This window comes from Zootoca vivipara, chromosome 1 (assembly GCF_965207765.1).
Source record: "Zootoca vivipara chromosome 1, rZooViv2.hap1.1, whole genome shotgun sequence".
Taxonomy (NCBI): domain Eukaryota; kingdom Metazoa; phylum Chordata; class Lepidosauria; order Squamata; family Lacertidae; genus Zootoca; species Zootoca vivipara.
The window spans coordinates 107,814,611-107,842,148 of NC_142582.1; the positions used below are offsets into that span (position 1 = coordinate 107,814,611).

The window sequence follows — 27,538 nt, forward strand, 5'->3', positions numbered from 1 at the left end:
ATCAGCATTGCCTACAATGACTGGAAGTGGCGCTCCAGGGTTTCAAGCCAGACCCTTTCTCAGTCCTATCTACAGATGCTGAGGATTGAACCTGGGACCTTTTGCAAACAAAGTATATTTTACGCTAGTGCATAGAAGAAACTGACTGAAGTGAATAAAGTCTTTAGGCTGTGTAGTCAAACTTAAGTGCTCGGCACTTTCTTTCGGTTGCTGACTTTCCTGGGACATGGTTGTTCTCGAGCAACCACAGTCAGTATATCAAAATAAGCGCTTTATTGAGTAGGGTAAAAGGAGTAGCTGGCAAGACTGTAAATTCTTCTGTGGAACGAATGATAATTCAGCTCAGGAGCCCTTTTGTCCTGCGGGGAGGGGGATATAAATTTTCCGAAAGTATCTGCCGCTTGGAATTGCTTTGCATTCATCATGCCAGCCTTCTGCATCATTCATGAATGTCATAAGAGACTAAAGAATTGGCACTTCATAGTGAGGATGATTAAACAGCCATTACACTTGTCTCTTCCTTCAGCCTTTGAGCAAATTGCACGTAAGCCACTCCCTCAGAGCTGCCTCTTGTGGATGAGTTGCCCCTCCCTCCGTCACGAATGAAAGAAGGTTGTTAAGATTATAATATCATGGAAAATATCGAGAGATCACTTTTCATCTGCTGACTGGGCCAAAGAATTCCTCACAATAATTTTTCCTACATGTCACCATTCCACGTCTACAAAGGAAAGCACCAACTAGAATTAGTTGTCTCTGCCTCTCATTGGCTCAGACCTGCCAATGGGTGGCCCTCCTGCCTTTCGCCCTGTTAGTCCCAACCAACCACCACTGATTCTACACACCCATAGCATCAACCTATATGGATACTAAAATAATATTTTTTTTAGTGATTTTTGCATATCAGATAAAGTAAATTCTATGATATGCTAGAGGCACAGATTCAGACACTCCTCTTCAGTCCTTGTTACTTTTGAAATCTGTAGAATTCTGGCCTGGCAGATTAAGATGCGACAAAAACAGAACACAATTAATAAATTAAAAGAAGCAGGAAAAGAAATTGAGGACCCCAAAGAAATAAGAAAAGCATTTTATAAAGATCTGTATAGAAAGGGAAAGGAAGATTTAAATAAAATTGAAGGGTATATCCAAAAATACAAATTACAGAAGATATCAAAAGATATCAAAAGTGGTCGGGGAAGATGAGAATTGTAGTCCAAAACATCTGGAGGGCTGAAGTTTGGGGATGCCTGCTTAACACATTCACTGGTCCCTGTGCAGATTGGTGAGTTGACAAAAGGTGGCTCTCGGAAGATGTTTAAGGTGGCTATCCCCTCTTTATTTCACCTTGTGGAAGAGGTCACATTGAAGCTGACTTAAGTCCTCTTTTTGTTGGCATTTGTCTGTCACTTCCGTTCAATTTGTTACTTCCCGTGACTCTTCCTGATTGTTAGGTATCAAGCTTCGGTCTCTTAAGTGCAGGTTTCTGATTGAAACGCTTGCCTTGGCACTTCCATTTGGTGAGTCAGGATCCTGTTTTCAGCATGCCCTTAGAAAGTGTGTGTGTGTTCGTTTGTGTGTGGAGAGAGATGGGGAGAGTTCGAGAAAGGAGAGAACAAAGCTCCATTCTTGCATTCTCTATCTGTTCAATGCCACACAAAGTCACAGCATCCTGGAACGACAGAAACATGGGAGAAGAGAATCCTAATAAATTACGGGCTTCTGACCCCACAGCTATAGCTCCAAACACTCCTGCCAGGCCTTCGCATAACAGGTCAGTGCTGCTGAGGATCTCAACAGCTGTCAATATAGTCTGCTAGCTATGTGACACATTATGAGAGGACAGCTGAGGCACAGAGATAAGGAAAGATGGACTAAATGGCTGGATAAAGCTGAGTACTTTTTGGTTTCTTTTCTTAGCAGATTGACAAGTATCACATCATTAAACAAGCAGAAACAATGGCATTGTCTGTAGTCTGTTCCAATGTTTGAGTGCATTCAGTAGTTATTTCAGGGGGCAGGGTTAATTCAACAACCTGCTGTTTTGAGTTTATTGAGAGAGCTTAAAACCAAGGACCAAGGTTAACATTGTTTGGATTAAATTGCATGTGTCCAAAAAGTGTTTCAAAATAGAAGTGAAACTAGTAAGGTTGAACCAGGAAGCTTTAACCCAAGAAACCAGGATTCAGGAAGCCAAAGCACAGCTAGGTGGGTAGCGTGTTGCTGTGGCAAAGAGCCAGAGGGGAGATGCTGGTCTTATATACACCTCCCATCCCTTGCCACCAGGTGCTCCGAGTCTTCTGTCAAGTCTCATCTGTGCGGCCGCGCCTTGCCCTTCCAGGCCAAACTCAGGAAGGCCCCAGTCCTGCTAGGCCCTACCAGTCACAGGACCTGGCTCCTGCATGCACTCCTGACAAAAAGATTCCATATTCCATCAGGTGCAATGAACTGGAGAGCCACAAAGGGATACCCTAATTCAGGAAATATAGTATGGAGCTGGCCAGGGGGCTACATTTCAACACAGAGTTGTTCATGAAGGGACCAGGGTCAAGGAGCTTAAGATTCTTCATAATGAATATGATGGTGGTGCACAGCAGGAACATCTGTGTTAAGTGAGCGGAATGAAGACATGATAATTTAGGACAATCCTGAAAAGAGCCTATACAAAGGGAAGTTCTTGATTGCCAGGTTTTATTTTAGATACCTAAAATGGACTTGGCTCACTGGTTAGCCAGTTCACTAGGTACCTCCTAATCATCCCCACCCCAGAGGACTGAGAATGCAATTATGCTACTGATAGGTAATGCCAGTTTTGCTCCTTTGGCATTCTGCCACCTGGTCTTCTCCAAGGACATTCTCTCCATGGGCCTCCTTATCAAGCCATTGCCAAGAAAAATGAAATCATGTTTGCAGTTGGCAGCAGGACACACTTTTTAGCAGTGTTTTCACTTGCATCAGATACAGATCAGATTTGTGTGGATAATTTTCACCCATCTGGCTTTTCCTTTGGGGATTCAGTTGGTTTAACCCCAGCAACACTTCCCCGTGTTAATTGTAAAAAGGGTATTTAATGTTAGTTGCACGTAAGGAATGAAGTGTATGGATATGCATCTCATTCACATAAAATGTATGCTTTTTGCTTCATTTACCCTTCTTTTTAATCTGCAGATGGGATCTCTAGGGAATATAAAATATGTGCTCTTTTATCTTCAGTTGTAATGTGAACTTTGCATACAGTGGTACCTCGGGTTAAGAACTTAACTTATTCTGGAGGTCTGTTCTTAACCTGAAACTGTTCTTAACCTTAGCTAATGGGGCTTCCCGCTGCTGCCATGCCACTGCCACATGATTTCTGTTCTCATCCTGAAGCAAAGTTCTTAACTTGAGGTACTATTTATGGGTTACCAGAGTCTGTAACCTGAAGCGTCTGTAACCCGAGGTATCACTGTAAATGTGAAGCTCAGTGAAAAGTACACCTCCATATTTCAATTCAGAGTAGTTCAATAATTTATTAATCATGAATGACACTTTTCTCCCCTCCCCCATTGCCCAGACTGCCCTATCCAGGTGGGAAATCAAGTCAATTTGTTACAGTAGTTTTTTTCTATCTCCTTTCCTGGATGCAAAGTGAATGCAAAAATCAACTCCCCTTTAAGTTAAAGAATAAGTTTTATCATGGAAAACAAAGTCATAAGTCAGGCGAAGTCCCTTCACACCAATATTCCTTCCGTGAACTTGCAGAATGGCAGAGGCAGGAGGGGATTTGAGGATCAACTCTTCTAGCATGGACAAAGAGGCAACAGAGGCAACTTTTTGCACATTTTCACTCATTTGTGTATAATATAACTGAAACCGCTATATTATTTAACCTGGAATAATTAAAGCTCTCTCATCCTGCCACATTGATTAGTGGGAGAAGCAGATGGGGAAGAAGGCACGAAGTCACACCAAGAAGCAAGATTAATGAAACACAAGCCAGTGTTATTTGTATAAACTATAGTTAGTAATGCAGGGTGTCAGATTTTCAGAATACACAAAATGTTCCTCCGGCCAAACAGATAAGAGTGTATTGAGCATCCAGATTGAGTTCAGTTTAACACAAAAGCTCACCACCTATACTTTGTATTACCTCAATTTTCTCTGTGTGTCTTGTACTATGGGACCAATGTGCCTACCAAACATGTTGCTATACAATTATTCCTATTATCCCCAGCCAGCATGGCTAAAGGTCAGCGATGGTGGGGGCTGTCATCATAGAATCATAGAGTTGGAAGGGACCCCGAGGGCCATCCAACCCCATTGCAACACAGAAATCCAACAATCCTGGGAGATCAGCAAGTGTGGTCATCTTTGCTTAAGGTCTGGAATAGCTGTTGATTATTGCTATGCTTTTATGTGTCTTTGGGTTGGCAGTGGGGCCAGGATGCAGGCTTCTCATTAGGAAAGGTGAGAGCCTACGTCCTGGGAGGAAAGTGACTTGTATTAATTTGCGGTCATTTTTTTTTTAAGACAAACAAAGCAAGCAGCCATGCTCCAGGTTGCTGCTTCTGTTTTGCGTTTCGTCTGTCTCTTTTTCTCCTTCCTCTTCATTCTTTTAGCGAAGAGGAAGCCCAAGCTCCTGTGAATGTCGAAAAGAAATCTGTTTAATTAATGTCAAACAATGCCTGTCTTTTAAGGAAGAGATGATGAGATTGCTGTGCTCATATTGAGTCTCTGAGGGTTTGTCCATCCAAGAGCAGAATCTCGACGAGAAAAGCAGCTGGTTCATGAGAACTCTTTTAAGTGGGGAAGCACTGCTTTCCAAGGATTATACTTTTGCCCTGGAAGCTTTGCATTTTCACAGGGCTCTCCATTCCGTTTTGATTTGTTCTGAGGCAAGGTAAAGCTCCTTCTAAGAAAAAAGAATGATATAAAGAGACTATTGCTTTATGATGGATGGAACAAGACACTTCCGTGTTTCCTCCTTGAAAAGGTCCCCCATTAGAATAGAGATCAAATGAACCAGCACATTTGATGGCAATACCACATACTCCTTCAGCCCTTTTGATGTCTCTCCCCAGCTCCTACAAGTATCTCTTGCCCAATATATTATGCACATATAAGAAGAGTAAATGAGAGAAAAACTAAAGGGCTTGCCCTGGGAAGCCCAGGCACAGTTGTGCTCGCTGCCAAGTGGCTCCTGATTGGTTGGGATCATGCTGTGTAGGAGAATTTATTTATTTATTTATTTATTTATAATTCTCACACATTCAAAAACAAACATTTCAACATACACACAAAATACATACTCTCAATCCAAAATATCTCCAATACATTGCTATTACAACGACTTACAAATCAATAAATAAACTATTACCCCTCCCCCTCCTTTCATTCCCCCCCCTCCCCACCCGTCCACATTCCCCTCCCACTCCCATCTCACTGTGTAGGAGAATTAAATGGCACTAGAGAAGTGGGAGGGAGAAGGAACGCAGTGGCTTCGTTTGCACATAATGTTGGGCCGAACTATGGCTGGTCATGAATGAGTAAGGGGGCTAGTGTCTGCAGAGAAAATGGCAACTTCTTCAGTCCTCTCCCAGCCCTACCTGGACCCAGACCATGGTTTGACTTAGCATTACTTGTGAACCTGAGCTCATGGTTTTTCCACCCTAAACAAACCACAAGCAGTCCACCAAGAACAAACCTTGTTCCAGGGAAAGGGGAATCTACACATTGGGTTTCCACCATAGAGAAGCCTATGCCACCACCCAACAGGCCGATTTGAGTGGCGAGCAAGAAGAGCACCCTTTGCCTCGTTTTGCTAGCTACAAGATTCATGACAGCTAATATGGGACACAGTCTCTAGATGGCTTTGATTCAGAGCTGAGCTTCTGCATCACTAAGTGGACACATGAGAGCTTCAGAGATATACCAGTGCAAGCATACCTATATATTCTGCAGATTCACACATCTGGACCCATATCCTTTTCAACCCAATGATATGATATAGCATTATTTGTATGCTGCACATTTTCTATTCGGCCCTGCCCCCAAGTAATTCATTATATACAACACAGATAAGTGTCAAGATACTTGCACCTCTCTCCACTACCTAGGAGAGCTTGTCCTTGGGTACTTATCTTTCCTGATATTCAGGTTATACTTTCTCAGTTTTCCCTTGTTAACACCTTCCTACTGATACAAGATTGCATGAACCAGAGAGCCTGGGTATAGTGAGATAAGTGTCTGGCTTTTATTTTGCATTTCCTCGCCTTTGTGCGTCTGTCAGACCTTTCGTCTTATTTCAATGCAATTTTGCAAAAGCATTAAACACCCAGGTGAAAGTGCTCATGTCTCCCTTGTTATTGGCACTTCAGTGCAGTTCTTGCAAAGGTCTTCTTTGCGTGTTGAATTGGGTCCCGCTGTAGCAAGCTAAATGCACTTTAATTGTTTGTGATGTATTACGGATTCCAACCTGACTGCCATGCTGGTTACTAAGAATATGCTAGACAATTTCAGCAGCTTGGTAACTTGCGAATCCTGCTGAGTAAGAAGACCCAAATATGCCCTGCTAGCAAATTTGCCTTCAGTTGAACTGATAGGTTCCTGCTAGCATGGGGAAAAATTTACATGGTTACGATGATTAATAAACATAATAGGATCTGAGCAGTAGAATTCTGAGCATCCCGAAAAGCACCCCGTCAGAACTACTGTACTCAGCAGAAGGCCTGCAATGGAACGGTGGGTATCCATGAAATAGGAAAATTAAAATTATGGGGAAGAATAGGCTAGCAGATAGTAATGCTGCTTGGGCATTTCTGGGTCTCTTTACTTTCCAAAAGAACAGGCTTTTGTGGAGGTCAATTTCTCCCTTTATTAAGCAATTGCTTAATAAGTTCCCAGTCTTTGTACAGAACAGGGCTAAAAATAAATAAAAGGCTATCATCTATATTTACTAGAGATTACATGCAAGAGAACAAAGGGATGGTGATGAATGGGGAGAAGGTAGCAAACTGTGTGTGTCCTGCGTGTTATTTCAGGTGGAAATTGTTTTATCATTTGATTCATATTCTCAGGCTCTGCTGGATTAACAGAACGAATAGGAGGTTTGCTTGTCACAAAGGAGTTCATGACCGCACTCAGAGATTCATTGGTGTTAATTTAAATGGCAGAACTATTAGATGTTTTCATTGTCAGAGTTTATGGACTGCGTTCCTTATATATTTTGTCTCCGAATATATTTAATTGGAGTCTCTTAGAAGTTGGTGGTTTGTGCTTGCTTCTGCCATTACAGTCTGCTCCTCATACACCAGACACTCAAATGCAAACTCACTTTGTCCATTATGACACATGACTGGGTACAAGCAATTGTTCTGGTGCTAGCAAAAATGACTAGTGGCAGTTTCTTGCAACTCACTCTGGATTAACTGAATTCTAAAGATGCAATCATATGCATGCTTATTTAAAAAGAAATCCCACCATTTTCAATGGTAACCACCATAGGTGCCAACTCCCTGGGCCGAGCACCCACAAATTTCGGCACCAGGACCATGCATGCTGCATTGCACCCACGGCTCCAGGCACCCATGGTCACAGGGTCAAGGGCACTCCTGGTAACTACCCCCATGCAACGGAGGACCAGGTTGAAGACTAAGGGTACAGTTCTGAATGCATTTACTAGGGATTAAACCAGGCATCCCCAAACTTCGGCCCTCCAGATGTTTTGGCCTACAACTCCCATGATCCCTAGCTAACAGGACCAGTGGTCGGGGAAGATGGGAATTGTAGTCCAAAACATCTGGAGGGCCGAAGTTTGGGGATGCCTGGTCAAGATGATAACATCTTGCATTTGTGTAGCACAGACAAAGTACATGGAGCTCTACAGAGTCAACAGGAGCCTGTCCCAAGGCACTTACAATCTACTTGTATGACAGAGTGTGGCTTAGTCATCATTACCTCCTGCAATTCAAGTTAAACCAAGTTAAACACAGCGATACTTACATCCAAGCAAACATGCATGAACTGCACTGTGAATAAGCTATAGAATAGGCCACAAATTGAAAACAGGTGAAATGAGGGTTTTTTTGCATCTTATTCTCTGCACATAAGAATCACATTGTGATAACCTTTCCGATACGTTCTAATGTAGGTCTGTCCTAAAGTATTTGTACTATACAGCACATGCTTATAGCATCAGTCTGGCCTGCTATGAAAACCTTTAGGAGCTGAGCACCCTTTAAAGTCTTGAGACGTACAGCTTTATAGCACCATTGAGTCTAAGCCTGTTTATGTTTTGAGGGAAAAGGTGGCTCGGTGGCTCTGCTGCCGATAACTGGACTTGGACCTTGTTCCACATCAGGATCAAAAATCTGATCTTCCCCATCATGAACAAGCAACTGGCCTGTGCCTATAATTCACTCTTAATTTCACATATATAAAAGGAGGAGAAGCTTATTAAATGCAGGGATTAAAGTAAGCAATATTGTTCCAAGGTATTCTAGGGATAAACTCTATGTGCATTGTGGAGCAGCTAATAACTTTATTCTTTCCTCAACTCATAATTCAAAAAGTTTCCTGTACTTTGTCAAGGTGTAGTCAAATATATAGGGCTTATGAGTTACAATGTAGTGTGGATATATATTGTTTACAAGGATTCTGATTTGTGAAATGTCCCTACAGGGAAAGTCCATTAGATGCCCCACCCTACAATATCCTTTCACAGATATACAAAATAGTGCATGTCTTTGTGTCAAATTCCATCTTGCTGGGCACTTAAGTGCCGTGACAGACCAATCATTATAATCAGGTGTAATTAGCACTCATGGGGACTCTGATATGCACTGTTTGCAGCCATGTCTTGGGAAGATGTGTGAGTATTTTCCATAGTTTGTCTTTTCAGAACCTGCAGTGAGTAGAAGGACTGCAATGTTAAAAAACGATGCTTAAATTCTTCCATTTGTGAATTAAACAAAAGCCTTTGTTGACTAGATTCTATTTTTCATTTTAAAGTGGCTTTCTTCCAGTTTGCATATAGCATTAACCACATTCCTAAGTGACTCAGTCCAACTAACAAGCACACTTAGGGAAGAGCTAGACATGCTGCTTAGGACTCACAGGGCTGAAAATGGCAGCCTCATGTCTCCCTCTCCTTACAATGCTTAGACAGACATAATTTCATTTCTCTGCCCTGCCAGTGATGTGCACATAGGGAAATGCATGATGTGACAATGCCATGCCATGAGCAATTTGCCTAAATGCTCAGGGAAGAGTTGGAAGAACTTGGCACGGTCTACCGTTTTAGGCAGCTGTTGCAGGTCAAGCATCAAGCATCACAGTCTACATATATATATATATATATATATATATATATATATATATATATATTATTGGGTTTTGCACATATTTTCCAAACCTAACATCCCATCTTATACAATATAACAAACCTTTGGTTATCACAGCCTAGGACTTCTGTCAACCTTGACTTATGGTTTTCTAACTTTCTTTCTGATTTTGCATTTTATTTTAATAGTTATTGCTATAAAATCCAAATCCTAAATAAACTCCTTCTTAGTCTTTTTTTTGCAATAATTCATATAGTTCTCCTTAGAAAACTTCTTGCAACCCTACAAGTGATGTCACTTGATTACAATTGTCTTCCAAATATATCATAAATTTATTCCAATCTTTCAAGAAAGTCTGGTCTTGCTGGTTCCAAATTTTCCCAGTTAGTTTCGCCAACTTGGCATAGTCCATCAGTTTCATCTGCCACCACAGTCTACTTCTACCACAAATGTTACTAGTGATAAATGTCCTGGGGCAAAGAGTACATGCAAGGTATTGCACAAGTGGGAACAGCTCATCCGATGCTTTAGAGTCATACTGCCATCCATCTGTTTCATGCACTGATTTGCACTGTGTAATGTTGTGAGCTGGAATAATGCAAAATGTAATAATAATAATTATTACATTTCCTAATAATTGAGGACGGAAGATTGTTGAGTGCTGCTCCATTCAAGGAGGGCTGTTTGAATTACCTGCACATTGAGAAGAAGCCCTGTTAATTCATCATTAGAGACAGCACTAATTAATACAAAGAGATGGTTTGTGTTATTGTAGCGAGCAGACACGGTGTAAACATTCCAGAAGTCTTACGCCCACCGCAGTAGAATCTAGGAACAATCTTGAGACTAGGCAGAGGAAGACATTGCAACATGATGAAGCCTGTATAGCAACAGTTACGAAGAGTAATGGGAACTGTTTAACAAAGCATAAAGGTGCTAATCATAGGGAATAGATTAGGGACACAAAAAAAGGCAAAGCAGCTGAAGGAAATTGGAGTACAAAATGGCAACTGATAATTATGAAAACAAGTTATGCTGTTTGGAGAGGGTGAGGGGAGGCTAGGTAAGAATGTGAGAAGAACTACCGTTTGCTGGATCAGACCAAAAGTTGACCTAGTTCAGCATGTGATTTCCTCCTCTGGGATGCCCCAAAGCAGGTCATAAAGGGAACAAATCCTGCTGTGTTGTTGTTACTCTCCTCCTCAGCAATTGGTATTCAGTGACACAGGCTGCATTCAAATGGCAGTTTGTTCCATTTTCATGATATTTCTCTAGCAGTTAAGTTCTGAATTATATTTGAGCTTTCACACAGCATAAAAGCTACTTCTCATGTCTGTGTTATTTGATTCCAGAAAAAAACAAAGAATATGGAAACAAGCGCCAAACACGCACTATACAGTATTCCGCAATACTTCCGGAAGTGGCTTTTACATCATGTGAAAACTCAAATATACTGTGGAAATTAACAGTTTGGGAAATGCCCTGAAATGAATTGGGACTTAATTATGCTTAAACATTCAAAATATTGAGCTGTTCAAAGCTTTGAGAAAAGGAAGTCGTCCCCCACCTTTCTAAATCAGTCATTGGAAGGCAAATTATTTCTCCAGTTCATGCACTGAACAACCACACCTTATCTCCATGGGCAGCTAGCTGGTTGATTGGTTGATTCCCATGGATGTTTTGTCAACTGAAATGGTTTTTTTTTGTCTTTCTTTAGAAGCAACACAGCTTCTGATATTGCTCTGACTTGTGTTAGTGATAATGGAATCATGGGTGCATGATAAAACCTACTAGCTGTCTTTATTGCAAATGCTTCTTGTCTTTAGTTGGAGATGGGCACCTGAAGCACAGCTTAACTAAATGGGTACAGCAAAGCCTATCACCTGTGATTTATCTTTCCCTAAAAGGAAGTACCACTTATCTATTTGTGGTTCCCTTGTTAATCCCATGTACGTTCACTTAGGATAACCAGAAATAGCATGAATATTCATTTCAACAGTGCTTGGAAGGCATTTATTCTATTCTAAAAGGCCATAATAATCTGCACAGCAAATGCTCTTTAAGGCAAAGGCAGAAAAGTCTACATTCAGTGATGGGATTGGCTGCTGGTCAGGGATTTGATGGACTTGGCAAATGTATATCCTCCTCTCCAATTAAAGCCTTTCTGGTCTTCCTTCCCTCCAGGTAAAGGAAGTTATATGGCAGATTCACCAGTCAGGAGCTGCAAACCATAATATGCCAGGCTCTGTGGGAAGATTTTAATGCACATTTTAGAGATGTGAAATGAATTTCAATGCAAAAGAAGCCTAACTGGGTTGTTCATCACAATATATAAAAGGCTTTTAGAGACGATGCATTATCTGCCTTGTGCTATTATGCAGTAGAGTCTGGAAATGTTCATGCATATCTCTTTAGTGTCTGCTTTGTTATTAATTCATTTTGTTCACAACTTTAATTCAGGGTGACATAGCCCCCACCCCACCCCCTAGGCCTTGGACTTCATCACTCTCACAAATGGAATATCGTAGTTAGACACAGTGTTATCAGCTGCAATTGCAATGCTACTGCAACTGGGTAAGCTAACTCGTAGATTTCTCTTGTTCTGTTTTGAAGCTGGTGCCACATATATCTTTGGGAAAAGTGGAGGCCTCATCCTTTACACCTGGCCAGCAAATGACAGGCCCAGCACGAGGACGGACCGCCTTGCTGTCGGGTTCAGCACAACAGTGAAAGATGGCATCTTGGTTCGGATCGACAGTGCGCCTGGCCTTACTGACTTCCTGCAGCTTCACATAGTGAGTACAAGACTCTTATCCCTCCTGTACTCCTCACTTCCTCTGCTGGCTTTGCTCCTTTGTCTACAAACCAGGAAAAGACAAAAACAACCTCTAGATATGTACATGCTTTAATCTAATTGGCCCGAAGTACAGCACATAGGACTAAATACACAATATCCGAGCCATGCAGAGAATTTGTGATTGGATTGGATTGGATTGAATACTGCCATTTCCCACAGTTATCGTAATTCTTTATAAAGTGTTATAACTGTGTGCATCAGCCTAAAGTTGCTGTACTAGTTGGGCGTTTGATTTGGTTTACTTGTTTTTGGTTATTCTTTTTTAAAAAGGTATACACCACCTTTCCACAGTTCGGTGCTCACTCCATGGAAATGCTCTGCATTTTAGAGCCTTGGCAGCTGGTGCCTATAGAGTTGGTGGCTGTGTTTGCAATGGCTGATGTCCATATATCGAGTTGGAATGACAAGATTTGCAAAAACAACCTACATGGTCTGTTAGTTAGATTAAGACTTCAGTGATATTTCTTTGAAATCAGCAAGTGGCCTAAAATGGTACTGTACTGATAAAAAAATCCTGATTTGGTAACGTGTGTACAGTGTGTTGGACCTAGCGGCACAGAGACAATATATACTGTTTATTGTTTATCCAATGAGATCGATTTCTTCTTTGTCCTAATCTATCAGATGAGAGCAGTTGCAACAAATCTGGTTTTATGTGCAATTGAATCCTATAGGGTCAGCTTGGTTGGGTGATAAATCATGGCCAGGGAGCTGCATATCTGAGCAGTGAGGGTTCAGTATGCCATCTTAGTTGAAAATTTAAGGTTGATTTGTTAGCAGTACTATACATGTCTTAACTCATAAGTAAAATGCACTCAATCAATTGGCCCTTACTCCCAGATAAGTGTCACAGGATTGCAACCCTAATTCATGTAACCTCATGTAGATAAGCATGTTATCAGTGTATCCCTTTATCATGATTTTGTGCTACTATTCATGCATAATGCACCTATTACGCATATAGAATCATAGAACTATACAGTTGGAAGGGCATGGTTTATTTTGAGGCAGAAGGCAATCAAATAACCTAAGCCCCTTAATTTCAGTGGGTTTATTCTGAGGATCCCACCAGTGAGGTTTTGCAGAGCCTAGTTGCTCACAGCAGCTGCAGCAGAAAGTGGGAGCCCAAATCAGGCCCAGCAGATCCTGGACTGGCTCAGCCCTCCCTCTTCCCCACATGTGTCCTGCCTGCATGTTTGGTGGGTAGTGACAGGCTGACTCAGCCAGCAGAACTGAGCAGAGGGATACCTCCGATCAAACACCCTCCCCAGCCCGGCATAACAAGTTCATCCCACATCTCTGCCAGTTAGGTATCATCCCATATGTTTCATGTTAGTATACCAATAGTGCTTATTAATTTATTCTAGGTGTATACTCTGCTTTTCAAGGTGAAAGGACTTCAGCTTACAATATAGCTAAGCTTGTACGAGCACAATTTAAAGACAATAAAAAATCAATTAAGAAACAGTTCTCTAGCTGCCTCTCTTCCAGTTCTTTGCCTAAAAATAGATTTTCCCCAGGCTTAGATTACTGTGCTGAAGAAAGAATTTAGAGAACGTGGATGGAACACAAGAAATATCAAAGAGGCCAAAAAAGGAGGGCAGGGCCTGCCAGGCGAATCACAACAATGAAGTATAGGTTTCTGCTGTAAAAATAATAAACCTGAAAACGGGTCGGCGCATTCAGCAGGGTTGAGTAGGGCATTGTCTTAGAATTGTTGTGGCCCCTCCTCGGGAGCACCTCTGTCTCTGCCTAACCAATGGGACCAGTTTGGGTCAGGTCTGGCAGAGCCACATCATCCAATCTGCAAAGTGGGGAGCAAGTGTACAGAAATATTCTCTTGCCCACCTAACATGCCATCGCTGCATGTGGCAGCCACCATGTTCCCATCGTCCACAGGTATAAAGTGATGAGATCCAGATAGATATCAACTAAATATGATGCTGGCTTTCCAACTCACGTTGGGCATCCCTCCTTGATAACCTCCCTCTTAACATCTTGCAGACAGCTCCGGGGAATCGCCGGACATTTATTACCACATAATTTCCTTATTTGCATACTGGTTGAGGGGAATACAAAAAGGTATCTTATTAATTTCTTTTGTGGATGTAATTTATGGAAAATCCATTTGGACTCATTTTTTAATTATGAGCCCTTTAGACACTCTGGAGATTTATGTGCTCAGGCATCTGTTTTGTATGACAAGAATCTATAACCTCTGAAACCTTTTCCCTGCTGATTTACAGTGCAGATGTGAGTGAGCTGGCAGCCCAGGGAAAATGAATGGTGCGCCCTCCAGAACCACGCGGCTCATGAATTTCTAGGCATTTATGTTGTGCAGGGCTGAATCTAGAAGAGAGAGAAAGGAGAGAAGAAGAGATGGGGGCGGGGAGAGAGTCAACTGCTTGGTGCCACAGAGAAGGCTTATGGGGCATTTGGGTGGCACAGCCTTTGGGGATAGTAAGGAATAGGGGCAATACCCGCAACATGGGTAGGTAGACTGCACTTACCTCACCATAGCTGCCACCTTGTGATTTACAGCATGTAAAAATGCTCATCGAGAGTAAACAGATAGTGAGCGGGGCAGCTGTGGCTTATGATGGATATTGTGCTGCTGATGTCTACAGGGAGAGATAAATCACCTGCCTGTGCAGTGAAGCTTTATTTTGCTGTCTTTCATTTGGGTATTTATTGCAAACTATCAGTGCAGCCCTATCTTATCCCCAGTAGAGTTATAAAAGAAGTCGATTGGCTCCAATTCTACAGATGGCTTGGGAGGGCAGGTGAAGCTTGAGGGTGGGAGTAGCCACTTTTTGCTCCTGTAATGCAGCCGACGTCTTCTATGTGACTAGATGGAAAGGGGAACTGGAATCCTAGGTGGCAAAGAGATGCCTACCGTGTTTCTCCAAAAATAAGACAACGTCTTATATTTATTTTTCCTCAAAAAACCACACGGTGGCTTATTTTCAGGGGATGTCTTTTTTATATTAAGTATGGTACAGTTTAACCTTGTAGGTTAAAGCCTATCACTATGGCTTATTTTCGAGTATGGCTTATTTTCGGGGTATGGCTTATTTCAGGAGAAAAACAGTATAAGACAGAATTTCAGCAGGGGAAGTGTGTCATCATACATTTAAAGCACACAGCTTCCCCCTAAAGAATGGGAAATGTAGTTTACCTCAGGGGACGCGGGTGGCGCTGTGGTCTAAACTGCTGAGCCTAGGGCTTGCCGATCGGAAGGTCGGCAGTTCAAATCCCGGTGACGAGGTGGGCTCTTGTTGCTCGGTCCCTGCTCCTGCCAACCTAGCAGTTCGAAAGCACGTCAAAGTGCAAGTAGATAAATAGGTACCACTCCGGCGAGGAGGAAAACGGCATTTCCATGCGCTGCTCTGGTTTTGCCAGAAGTGGGTTAGTCATGCTGGCCACATGGCCCAGAAAAACTGTCTGTGGACAAACGTCGGCTCCTTTGGCTAGTAAAGCGAGATGAGCGCCGCAACCCCAGAGTCGTTTGTGACTGGACTTAATTGTCAGGGGTCCTTTACCTTTACCATTTTTTGTTTACCCCTCACAGAGCTACCATTCCAATTATCCTTAACAAACTATAGTTCCCAGGATTCTTTGGGGGGGAAGTATGTGGTTTAAATGTATGGTGCAAGAGACAGAGAGAGCAGGGAATTAGATGAAGGCAGGAAGTGGAGTTTCTGGGGTTCAGACATGGGTTACAGAGTTTGCTGCGTGGTAAGAGCACTTGCCCCCTGTTGTAAATAAAGCAATTACCAAAATGACACAAGCCTCTAATAGTCTCTCTTCCAATTTAAACCAAACTTGGTTCATGTCGCCTCTGGAATCTCCTATATTTGAGGAAGTGAGGAGAGAGCAACAGCATTAAGCTTCAAGGATTTGACCAGTAGCAAACCTTGGGCTTTAAAATTTCAGTGGCGCCCCGTGCAAGGCCAAAATTTGGCACCCCCTGCCACCTCTAACCTTCCATTCTGCTCAATTCACTCCGTTAAAGTTGCGAAAACCTGCAGGGCCCTCTAGTGTCGGCGCCCAGTGCAGCGGAACCGGTTGCACTGTCCCCAAACTGCCTCTGGTTTGACCTAGAACAGTTTACATGTCTGAAACTAACCCAAACTCTGACTGAGTGATGAGACACAGTGAAAGTTTTTAGAGTCAGCCAGTGGAATAATAATAATAAAAAAACATTCAAGAGAAATTATCAATATATTCTGCTTGAGTGGTAATGGGCTATATAAGAACAGCATGGAAGTGCCCATGTTAATATTCTATTTTTAATAATGTGACATTCAGGAAAATAGTATGTTGATGTTTATGGTTGTTTGCCTCCATGAGTTTAAGAGCTTTTTGATTTTGTGAGTCAGCTGTGTGAATAGAGTTGGCCTACTGAGGATACTTCAGCCTACATTAGGGTTGCTACCTATTTTTTCTGACCCTACTCATTCAACCTAAGGAGCAACTGGACAACCCAGAGATTTGGCAGGTTATATCTCTCCTGGCATGGAGATCAGGCTGGGAGTTGGGTGCACAAAGCCCCCAATGTTATTCTTTGTAGCTAAGGCTGTTTGCCATTATGCCACTTCAAATTGTCTTGCTTGACCCTCAAAAAAAGCCCGAATCCCATCTTTGTTGCTACTAGTACACCAGGTGTACAGCTCAGTGCAGCAGTGCAAGAAATAACTCTGTGACGCCCTGTAGCTAAAGATGATGGATTTCTGATCCCCAGCTGCATTCAACCAGCATGGAGGCTCTGTGCACTGATATGGGGATTCATTAACCACCCACTCAACAGACATCATATGCTTAAATCCTTGTGCTTCCAACTGCTGAATGCTGAAAACTTCTTAATGCTACTTTGATGGATATATAGCAAAAGAAACTCTAAGGCTGAATTGCCACCAAGGGGAAAAACTGGTGTGTTGGGCTAGTAGCTTGTGAGGCAGAGGGTTCAGGTCTGGGAGCAATGCTGGAATTTCTTCTCCCTTGGGTAAATGCGAGCAGTTATTAATGGGGCAGGGAGGAATGGGTTGCTTAATAATGCTACGTAATTCCGTGTAATTCTGTGAAATGGTATTGAATAGCACTGGCAATTCAACAAGGATCTTTTACTGGCCTGCTGGTTAGCTGCATTTATGCCCCTGGGAAACTCGTGTGTGTGTGTGTGTGTGTGTGTGTGTGTGTGTGTGTGTGTGTGAGAGAGAGAGAGAGAGAGAGAGAGAGAGAGAGAGAGAGAGATACATCTCTGTGCTTGGACAAACCATACTTGTTGATTTCTGTCTGGTGCTAGAGTTTCCACATAGCAGCTCTTTTAGGAAAGTACCAGATTGTTTAGGAGTATAATGTCAAGGATTATATTGCCTAGGAATCCTTTCTAATCCTTTCAGAAATTGGGGGGAGGGAGTTGGGGGAAATGGTGGAAAATGACAAATTCTTACTAGCAACCCAGAAGTTACAAGATCATAAAGGAGAGTGAGAGCACATTTTCTCACTGCTAAAAATAGGAGTGGGGTGGGGGTGGGGGTGGAGAGATGAGGCAACATATGATTAATTCTATCCCATGTGGTAACCACAGATATTTGTTGAATATACTAAACTGATACCATGCAGAAGCTATTGGGACCATTCTCTCTTATCACATTAGCCAGTTCTCTTACAGTACAAGGCAAGCTGTGGAGGTGTTAAGCTTACACCTTTGCTGTAAAGTAATTGTATGTAAACTGCATGCTAAAATACAGTTCTGAAAGCACTGCTGAACAATTGCATTGACTTTGTTTGGGCTGTATGAGTGTATCTGGATTGCGGCCACAAATATTCAGGATAAGTGTATGTTTTCCCCTGGCTTCCTCTCTTGCACTTGCACAAATAATTGCCCACAAAGAGAAACAGAATTAAATTTGAGTATAATCAAAGCTTCTAGCTTCTTAGGTTTTAGTCACCCACCTGCATTGCAGCACCCCCAAAAATCAAAACCCCAGCCTCATTGCTAGTGGATGGCAGCAGGGTGCAGCAATAATGCAGTGACCACTTAAACACCGAAAGCTGCCTTTTGGAGGAAATTAAATAGGGCAATTATTAGTTTAATTTACCCCTGGCTTGATGTCTGATGTGCCCACTGCACCAAAGGTTAACCACTGCTTGATGCAATGTCAGACTGCATTGAAATTGTTCCAGGCCCTGATTAACTATTAAATGTGTTTTTTAAAGGCAGACGAATAGCATCAATTACTAAAGGGAGGTAAATGAAGTTCAGTCACATTAAAATCATAATATATTTACACAATGTCTTTCTTCCCATAGGGTCCTTAAAGTGCTTTGCAAAGGACAAGTTCAAGGGATCCCTCTTCACTAAGATGCCATCACATTTGCAGCTCTTTAATAACATGCAAAGAATGACATTCTAAAATATTATCTAATTAATCCCCACAACGTCTCTACCAGAGAGATAAATATGAGTATTGTGTCTTGTCAGACAAACAGAGAAAAGTGTGGTTTATGCGCACACAGAGAGCAGTGCATTAGATAGTTGAAGGTGCGCATGTAAATGGATTTACACTGCCGTGATTTTTGATGTGCACATCACATGGATGTTTGTTTGCACTGATCTGGTTAAATCATGGCACAATGAGGGGATTACATTACTGATAACACATGGAGTGCCAGCATCTTACCCTAACCAGTGTGGTGTAGTGGTTAAGAGCGGTAGACTTGTAATCTGGGGAACCGGGTTTGCGTCTCCGCTCCTCCACACACAGCTGCTGGGTGACCTTGGGCTAGTCACACTTCTCTGAAGTCTCTCAGCCCCACTCACCTCACAGAGTGTTTGTTGTGGTGGAGGAAGGGAAAGGAGATTGTTAGCTGCTTTGAGATTCCTTACGGTAGTGATAAAGCGGGATATCAAATCCAAACTCTAACCATTTGAGTGTGTGCATACACATGATCATACCATTTCTGCTATTTTGAGCACCCCCAGCTAACATCATCACCCACTGCCTGGTCCTTGTATTGCAGGGAGGGGCCTCAAAGCCACACACACACACCAGATTTCACACACTAAACAATTGCAGAGAATGGAATTGTTTGTTCACTGGAATAGAGATTATGCAATTGAAGCTATCATATAACTCAAGCTGCCATTCCATGTTACAAGTACCCACTATGTGCCACATTCATCTCATTGGATACAATCCTTAGTTTATTTCACAGTGCAGTCTACAGCCCATGCTATCACACCTGTTTTTGCACAGGTAACCTGATCTGCAACTTCCAGTGCATATTCCCCCCCCCCCAAAGGTTTGTTTCCCACTGTCTCCTGAGTTTTAGACCACTGCAAATTTGTACTTTATTACTATCCTGCTATAGTCCTACCTAGCCTATGATTCCAAGGGTCCACAATTAGGGGGGAAATGAGACTAGACATTGTTGCAAAACTCCCTACAGAAGCGATCGGGGCATCCTGCCAGAGGAATCCTTTGAGGATAAGCAAAGCCTTTTGCCCACCATAGAGGGAGATTAGCTCAGCAGCGATTTGAGCCTTGTTTGCTTTCATACATAGCCAACAGCTTAATTAAACCTACCTATTTAAAGTGGTGAAAACCTTCTCATAAAACCCTCTTATTTAGTTGAAGTCTGACATTTTTGTGAAGCTGAAATCTTTTCTTAATTGACACAAGGTAAATGGAAATAATCCTTTCTTAATCCGAGAGGAGGTTGCTCTGCAAAGGTTTGGGCTGCTTTAATAAAATTGATTTACAATTCACATTCTCAGCTGATTAGGTGCAACTGTTTTTGTTGGAGTGTGTGTGTAGACAAATAACACAGAGAGGAACAAGACCTAACCACAACACTGCCTGGCTTCACATCAGCTCCTTTAGGATGACATTGCTGTCCTTGGAGATCTTTCAGACATATAGGGACAAAAGCAGGATTTGCTTAGCGAGGGAGAAGGAGATATTTTGGGATCACAGCCTGGGGTGGTATAATTTGCACTAAGAGGCACCTCCCCCCTTTAGTCAACATCACGATAGATAAAACATAATTGGAAAGCTTCTTGTTAATATGAAGAGCTTGTGTTAAAACAGGCTGATTTTCTGACCTCTCTGTTTAAAAGTTGAGATGGGTAAAAGAAAAACAATTCCATTCTGTGCCATTGTTTAGTGGGTGAAATTGTGTGTGTGTGGCTTTGAAGTCCCTCCCTGCAATACAAGGACCAGGCAGCTCTCCTCCTTTCTTTCCCAGTTTCATATACCTGGTGCTTATTATTTGAGTGAGTTGTGGCTTCCCATGAGGTAGTTCATAATCTAGGGTAGGATATAACAGCAGCAGATATTTCTCATCTGAAGCAGATGATAACACAAGTTGCTCACTTTAAGCCCAAATTTACCTCTGCTCCTCACAAGCCTGATAATAGCTTTTTTTTTATTGCTGTCAATTACTGAACCCAGAAAAGCAGCCTCTTGAACATAAACCTGCAGAGATAGAGGCAGCCTGGCAAAGAAATGAATCTCACATGCTTCCACCTTTCCCTCAGCCATATGATGATGGATGAGATGCTCTGTTGACATGCGCTCACCACACGTTAGGGGTGCCAGTTTCTTTTCCATGCGGGTCTTGACTAGTCTTGTGAAACTTAAGGAAGGAGCATAAATGAAGGTACGGTGATACCTCGCTAGACGAACACCTCACACAAAGAAAAACTCGCAAGACAAAAGCGTTTTGCGATTTTTTTTGAGACTCGTAAGATGAAGCTTCCTATGGCCGTGCTTCGCAAGACGAAGCAGGGCACGCGCGTGAACGGGAGAGCGTCCGTCTAGTTGGGAGTGCGAACGGTGAACGGAGTGTGAACGGCTGCTGGGGAAGGAGGGAGGGAGTGGGCAGAAGTTTCCATTGCCGTCCTGCCCGTGCCCCTCCCTTACTCACTTACTCGTCAGTGCCCGCGAACCACTGGCTGCCTGTCACTGAGTAGGATGGCATGGCTGCGCAGAGGTGTGCGAACAGGAAAGCGGCTGTCATTGAGCAGAGCGTGGGCTGCCGAAGCGCTCCATCCACCCCCGTCCCGCCCAGTCCCACTGGCTGCCTGGTTGGGCGTGAACCGCTGGGCGTGAGCGGCTGTCTGGTTGGGCGTGAACAGCTGCTGGGGAAGGAGGGAGGGAGCCTCTCCCTGGCCCTTCCCCTACTTCCCCCTCCCCAGAGCCTTAAAAACCTCCGGAGGGGCCGTGGCGGGTGAGTTGGCGCCTTTTTCTGTGCTTTTTTTTGCCCATAGGAACACATTAATTAAATTTCAATGCATTCCCATAGGAAACCACGCTTCGCAAGACGAAATTATCGCAACACGAAACAACTCGTGGAACGAATTAATTTCGTCTTGCGAGGTACCACTGTAAGTAAGAGCTGTCTGAATGTGGAACAGACTGCAATGGAACATGGTGGACTCTCCTTTATTGGAGGCTTTTAAAAAGTGGTTGGATGGCCATTAGTCAGGAATTCTTTAGTTGTTATCCCTGCAATGAATTGCAAGGTCCCTTGGGGTCCCTTCCAACTCTGCAATTCTCTGATTCTGAGCTTCTATCTGGAGGGTGCCTTTGACAAACCAGGGTTCTGGCATAGCCAACCTGCCCACTATGATTGCATCCTAGCTGCAGTAGACCCACAGCTTACATGGGGACAGCACATAAAGCCAACATCATATATAGTTGAAACACATTGGGTACAATGGCAGCTGAGATTGCCAAAGTTTCCCCCCTAGATGTCTGCCCCTTTTTATTTATCTTTTGAAAAATAATTGACCTAGCACATAAAGCTGAATTCACACAAGTTAAATGCCCGTAACTTGCACGTAATGCATGTAAGTTGTGGGTCTACTGTATTTTAAAATCAGACTGAACTCACACGGTAGGTGTACGATGGAGTACGAAGGGGAGATCGCTTCCTGGCAAATTTTGTTTATTATTTATAGTTTTAATTAATATATTTGTATGATGCTGAATGCCAAAATAGATGCCAAAGTTTGAAATAGTCTTCTAAGTGGTTTACAAAGTGTATGTCCTGGCATAAATTTGAAGGAGCTTGAGTTGAATGTGGGTGTTGCATTGCTTTCTAGTTTGCAAAGGTCATGGAACTGAATGGGTTCACCCACTGATTAAGTTGACACTGTCATAAGTTGTAGGAGAGACATAATTCAGTCCATGGTATTTACACTTGGCAGGACTGAGACAGATCTTTGCTTAAGACTATGGAGAATAGCTGCTGGACCAGAGTGTAGACCAGAGATGGGGAACATATGGCCCTCCATATGCTGCTGAACTACAATTCCCATCATTCTTTACCATTAGCCATGCGGGCTGGGGATCTGGTATGTGGGATACCTTTAAAAGCATGGAAATGACATTTGAACATACATAATGCTGATCAGTGTGGTGCTGCTGAGTAGACATGGGAAATAAAAACAATGGTTTTAATTATTATTTTTAAAAGCAGAATTATTTATTACTTTGAGTAACCTAGTCTTTTTGCCCTGGCTGATCAAAACATTCCACTCCGCCCTAGCCCAAACTTTTTTGTTCTTAGATACATCCAATTCTGATGCATCCCACCACCTTCAGAGACTATGAATAATTCGCCTCCTACATTTATATTGTTACCTTGAAGGTATTTATAGTGTGTGATCATATCACCTTTGAGCATTCTCCTCTTTCCTGTACTGTATAAATTTAGTTTTTTTCAGACTTGTTTTCTAAGTTTTATTCTGTAGCTACTGCACTCAATCATTTTTATCTGCTATTATTTCTCCCTAGTCCCTCATATAGTTTTCACTCTATAGAAATCTGAATTAAAGATAGAAACCTGATCTGGCAAGCTACAGGCACAGTTGGCTTCCATGATCAGCTGTGGAAGGCCACACATACACAATTACATGTTGTTCCCTAACCACTTTTAGGGAAGCCTCAGCAGCATATTCTGTGGAAAATCAATGGTGCAACTAGGTCATTTTAGATGCTGAACTTAATGGTCTTTCAAGGGACCCCTTTAAACAATAGTATTCAATTGCAAAACATACAATGAACACCCCCCATACACTCACACATTCCATGCCTTAGACTTCTACCTTCCAGATATTACTGTAAAACAAAAAGTAGTAAAGGGAATTTGGTATTCTCGGGCCGTCTTGGCATTGGCACCCTCCCTATGGAACAGCCTCCCATCAGATGTCAAGGAAATAAAGAACTACACAGCTTTTGGAAGACATCTGAAGGCAGCCCTGTATCAGGAAGTTTTTAATGTTTGATGTTTTAGTATGTTCTCAGATATGCTGTGAGCTGCCCAGAGTAGCTGGGGAAACCCAGCCAGGTGGGCGGGTTAGAAATAATAAAATTATTATTAATATTATTATCAGCAACCCTGATGATATATTTTAAAAAATACAAATGCCATTTAAATACCATATCCTTTTTTCTTCTTCTGTTCGTTCCCTTGCTTTATCTTCTTTCTTCTCTACCCATAACCTTGATGTCCTCTGCTCTGGGCCATTATTGGGGTCCAGGGATCACACACAAGTTGGTACAGTAGATGGTTGGTGGAAGGACCCTGAGTGAGAGGCAAGGAAGGGAAGACCTCCCAGGATAGGAGACTGGGAGACAAAAGGAAAGTTTGGTGAATGCTGGGAGGGTCTACCGCTTTTTGTGTGAGATAAAGTTTAAGAGCTGCCTTTGCGAAAACACTTAAGTCCCCCCCCCTCTGTTTTTGTTTTTATTTAGTTTAGTTGCTTTTATCTTACTGTATTGTGAAAAAGATTTAATAAAATCTTACGAAAAAATAAAAATGAAATGTGCACCTGTAACCTATACAGTGGTACCTCTACTTACGAATAACTCTACTTACGAATGTTTCTACTTACGAATGGAGCTCCGTCCGCCATCTTGGATGCAGTTTAGATAGGATTTTTTCTACTTACGAATATTTAGATAGGGTTGCTTCGACTCATGAATTTTTTCTCCCAATGCATTCCTATGGGATTTGACGCATTAAATTCGTAAGTAGAGGTACCACTGTACCAAGATTTCCTCATGGAAATCTTTGTCTGGCTGTGATAAGGCTTCCAGTGGCTACTAGTAATGATGGCTTTGCTCTGCCACCATAGTTGGAGGGAGTAAGCTTCTGAATATCAGTTGCTGGAAGCTGAAGGTAGTGAGATTGCTACCATATTACTCTCAAATTCTGGTTCCAGGCTTCCCATAAGCACCCGGTTGGCCACTGTGAGCACAGAATGCTCGACAAAATGGGTCATTGGCCAGCTACAGCTGTTTTTTTATGTGTTCATGAGTGGGGGCTGTGAGGGCATTGAATCATGGGAAATATTTGCCTGCAATCTTACCTGAGAGGAATGCAATGCAATCCTAAAACATAATAAAGCAACCCAGAAGCATAGCTGTCGAGTTCTCCCTTTTTTGAAGGGAAATTCCCTTATGCTGAATAGGCTTCCTCGTGAGAAAAGGGAAAACTTGACAGCTATGCCCAGAATCATGCTACCCTACTTCCACAATGCCTTCATCTATCCCTCTCCTTCCTTCCATTCTGTCCTCTCTGCTTTCCTGAAGTTGCACCCTTTATCTGGAAGTAAGTGCCACTGATCTCAGCAGGGTTTACTTCTGAGTAGACACCCAAAGTACCATGCAAAACATCTCTTTCATTACGAGTACCGGTAGTACTTCAGGAGGTATTTGATCGCATGGAGGTTCCAGTCACAGAGCAAGACTCTTAGGGTACTTCCTTTTATGGGTGGGATTCAGTCACCTACTGGCAAATGGAAGTTGCAGCATTGGCAAATGTAGGACAACACTTGCTTAATGCAGTGTTTCCCAACCAGTGTGCCTCCAGATGTTTTGGGACTACAACTCCCATCATCCCTAGCTAGCAAGACTAGTGGTCAGGAATGATGGGAGTTGTAGTCCCAAAACATCTGGAGGCACACTGGTTGGGAAACACTGGCTTAATGCAACATTGCATAACTCCACTCAATAGCCAACATTAGCAAACCTGCCTAGAAACTTCATACAGACAAATCAAGAGGAATGCTCAATAAACAGGAAATCTGGAAGTAGGAGTGGGGGAGCAATTTGATTTAGTCCACATTTAAAGGTGAACCTACCAAATTTTCATTTTCCAAAACAATATGTCCAACGAAACTCAGTCACCCCTTGAAATTATCACTTCTCTGAATTTTGCAATGCATTTCTCCAATGTCTGGAGGGGAAAGTATGGGTTATCTATGCTTTAACATATGCTGTGGTAAACTGTGTAGATTTGGAGGGGGGAACATCTGGCCCAAGGGCCTCCAGGTCTTAGAGGTTAGCCAACCTGCCTGTCGAAATTCCCCATACGGTAGGTGTGAGTGGGGAGAGATCTTAGAATTTGGAATCGTGGGTCTTCCAAATGTTGCTACTTTAGCCACATCCAGGAATGTGCAACCCACCTCTGAGAAATTTCTCTTGTTTTAGCAATTTTATGTAATGCATTTTTGCATGTTATTTTCACCAGTATACCTTTTTGTGCACATTTTACCATGGTATACACATTTGTACACATTGTAGAACTGCAACTCCAGCAATCCTTGATGGTGGGTCATGCTAGTTAGGGCTGCTGGAAACTGGAATCCAGCAACATTTGGAGGGCACCATGTTGGTCATTCCTGCTTTAAAGTATGCATCTTGCACTTGAATTCTGTTGACACTCCTTCTGTCATGCTTGCCTGCAGTCCCAGTCTCGGCACTGTGAGTTGTTTTAAATGCCATTCCTTTTGTTTGAGTTGAGTTCATATTTCTTCAGCCTTCCGTGAGTGTTATTAAATGATAAGGTTGGGTTGGAGGGAGGCTGCTCTGTGGCGCGTTGTTATCAGGAGCTAGGAAACAATCAGCTTTTTGACATGTAAGATTGGTAGGTTGGCTCCTATTAGGGTAACTTTGTATCTGAGAGAGAATCCTAGCACATGATTCTATCTGGGAATGTCACAGTATTCCACAGGATGGGTGACAAATGACCTCTTTCTCCCCACGTCCATCCCCCAACCCATACACTCTTTTTCTGGAGATGTCAGCCTGCCATGTCTGGGCTGGGAGATAACTGAAGATTTGTCTCTCCTAATGACAGCATTCATACAAAGCAACTCTTCTTTATGTAGGATCTGTGTGCAGTTTCTGTTTTGTTGGGCAGCAAGGGTTGCTCCTGCCAACAGTCCTCAAGTGGGTCAGTTCACACTCTTATCTGGACTGACCTGAGCTGTCAGCCTGCTTTCCCATTCTCTATGTTCCTGTTTCTTCATCAAATACACTTTTGGCAAGTTTTGCTTAACAGTATTTCATTTTAACCACTTTAATGGAAATACAGGCAACCCAGCAAAATTCAACATATTTTGATAGAGCAGTGGCAGCTCTATAGAAGAATCAAAGGATAGCTTTGAAGCATACTTATTTCTAGAATAATGTAAAATATATTTGAAGAACAATAGAATCATAGAATTGTAGATTCTGAGGGTCATCTAGTCCAGCCACCCGCAATGCAGGAATCTCAGCTAAGGCATCCAGTAAAGATCACCATCCAACCTTTGCTCAAAAACCTGCAGGAAAGGAGAGTCCACCACCTTGCATTCCACTGTCAAGCAGCTCTTACCATCATAAAGTTCTCCTTGGTGTTTAGTTGGAATCTCTTTTCTTGAAATTTGAATCCATTGGTTCAGGTCTTACCCTTGACAGGAGAAAAGAAGCTTGTTCCATCTTTCATGTTACAGCCCTTTAGATATTTAAAGATGGCTATCATATCTCCCCTCAGACTCCTCTTTTCCAGGCAAAGGCTTGGTTTCCAGACCCTTGGATCATCTTGGTTGCTCTCCTTTGCACATGTTCCAGCTTGTTTAGATCTTTCTTAAACTGTGGTACCCAGAACTGGACACATTACTCCAGGTATGGTCTGACCAAGACAGAATAGAGTGGTACAATTACCCCCTTGATCCGGACACTATACTTCTGTTGAAGTATTGGTACCACTTATTTTCCTATCTTGGGCTGCAGCTCCCTTGTAGATGTTGAGCAAGTGGAAATAATGTGTGTTGTTGATTTAGAAGAACATGGAAAAGGGGAAGAGAACCTGTAGTTGCATCTTTATCTTCTTGTCCGATATATGGATTTGTTCTGTTCTACTTCTTTTATATATTGCTTTTAAGCCTAAGGCTTAAAAACTACCACCAAAGCAGAGAACAAATTAATAAAAAGAAAGATACCGTAAGTACTTTCAAGCTAAAATTAGCTCAAGTTCATGCAGCTGTTAAGTAGTGGTTTCTTGTTTGTGTTGGTTATAT

The 27,538-nt window shown here is 42.4% G+C and overlaps 1 protein-coding gene across 5 annotated transcripts in view; it reads left to right on the forward strand.

The window, feature by feature from the left end:
- Positions 1-27,538, forward strand: part of NRXN3 (neurexin 3) — an 862,130-nt gene that overhangs the window by 545,863 nt on the left and 288,729 nt on the right. For all 5 annotated transcript variants that reach the window (XM_088672565.1, XM_088672568.1, XM_088672572.1 and 2 more), the window contains one exon: positions 11,934-12,115. In XM_088672565.1, the coding sequence (XP_088528691.1) occupies positions 11,934-12,115 (182 nt within the window). The remainder of the gene's footprint in view (positions 1-11,933; positions 12,116-27,538) is intronic.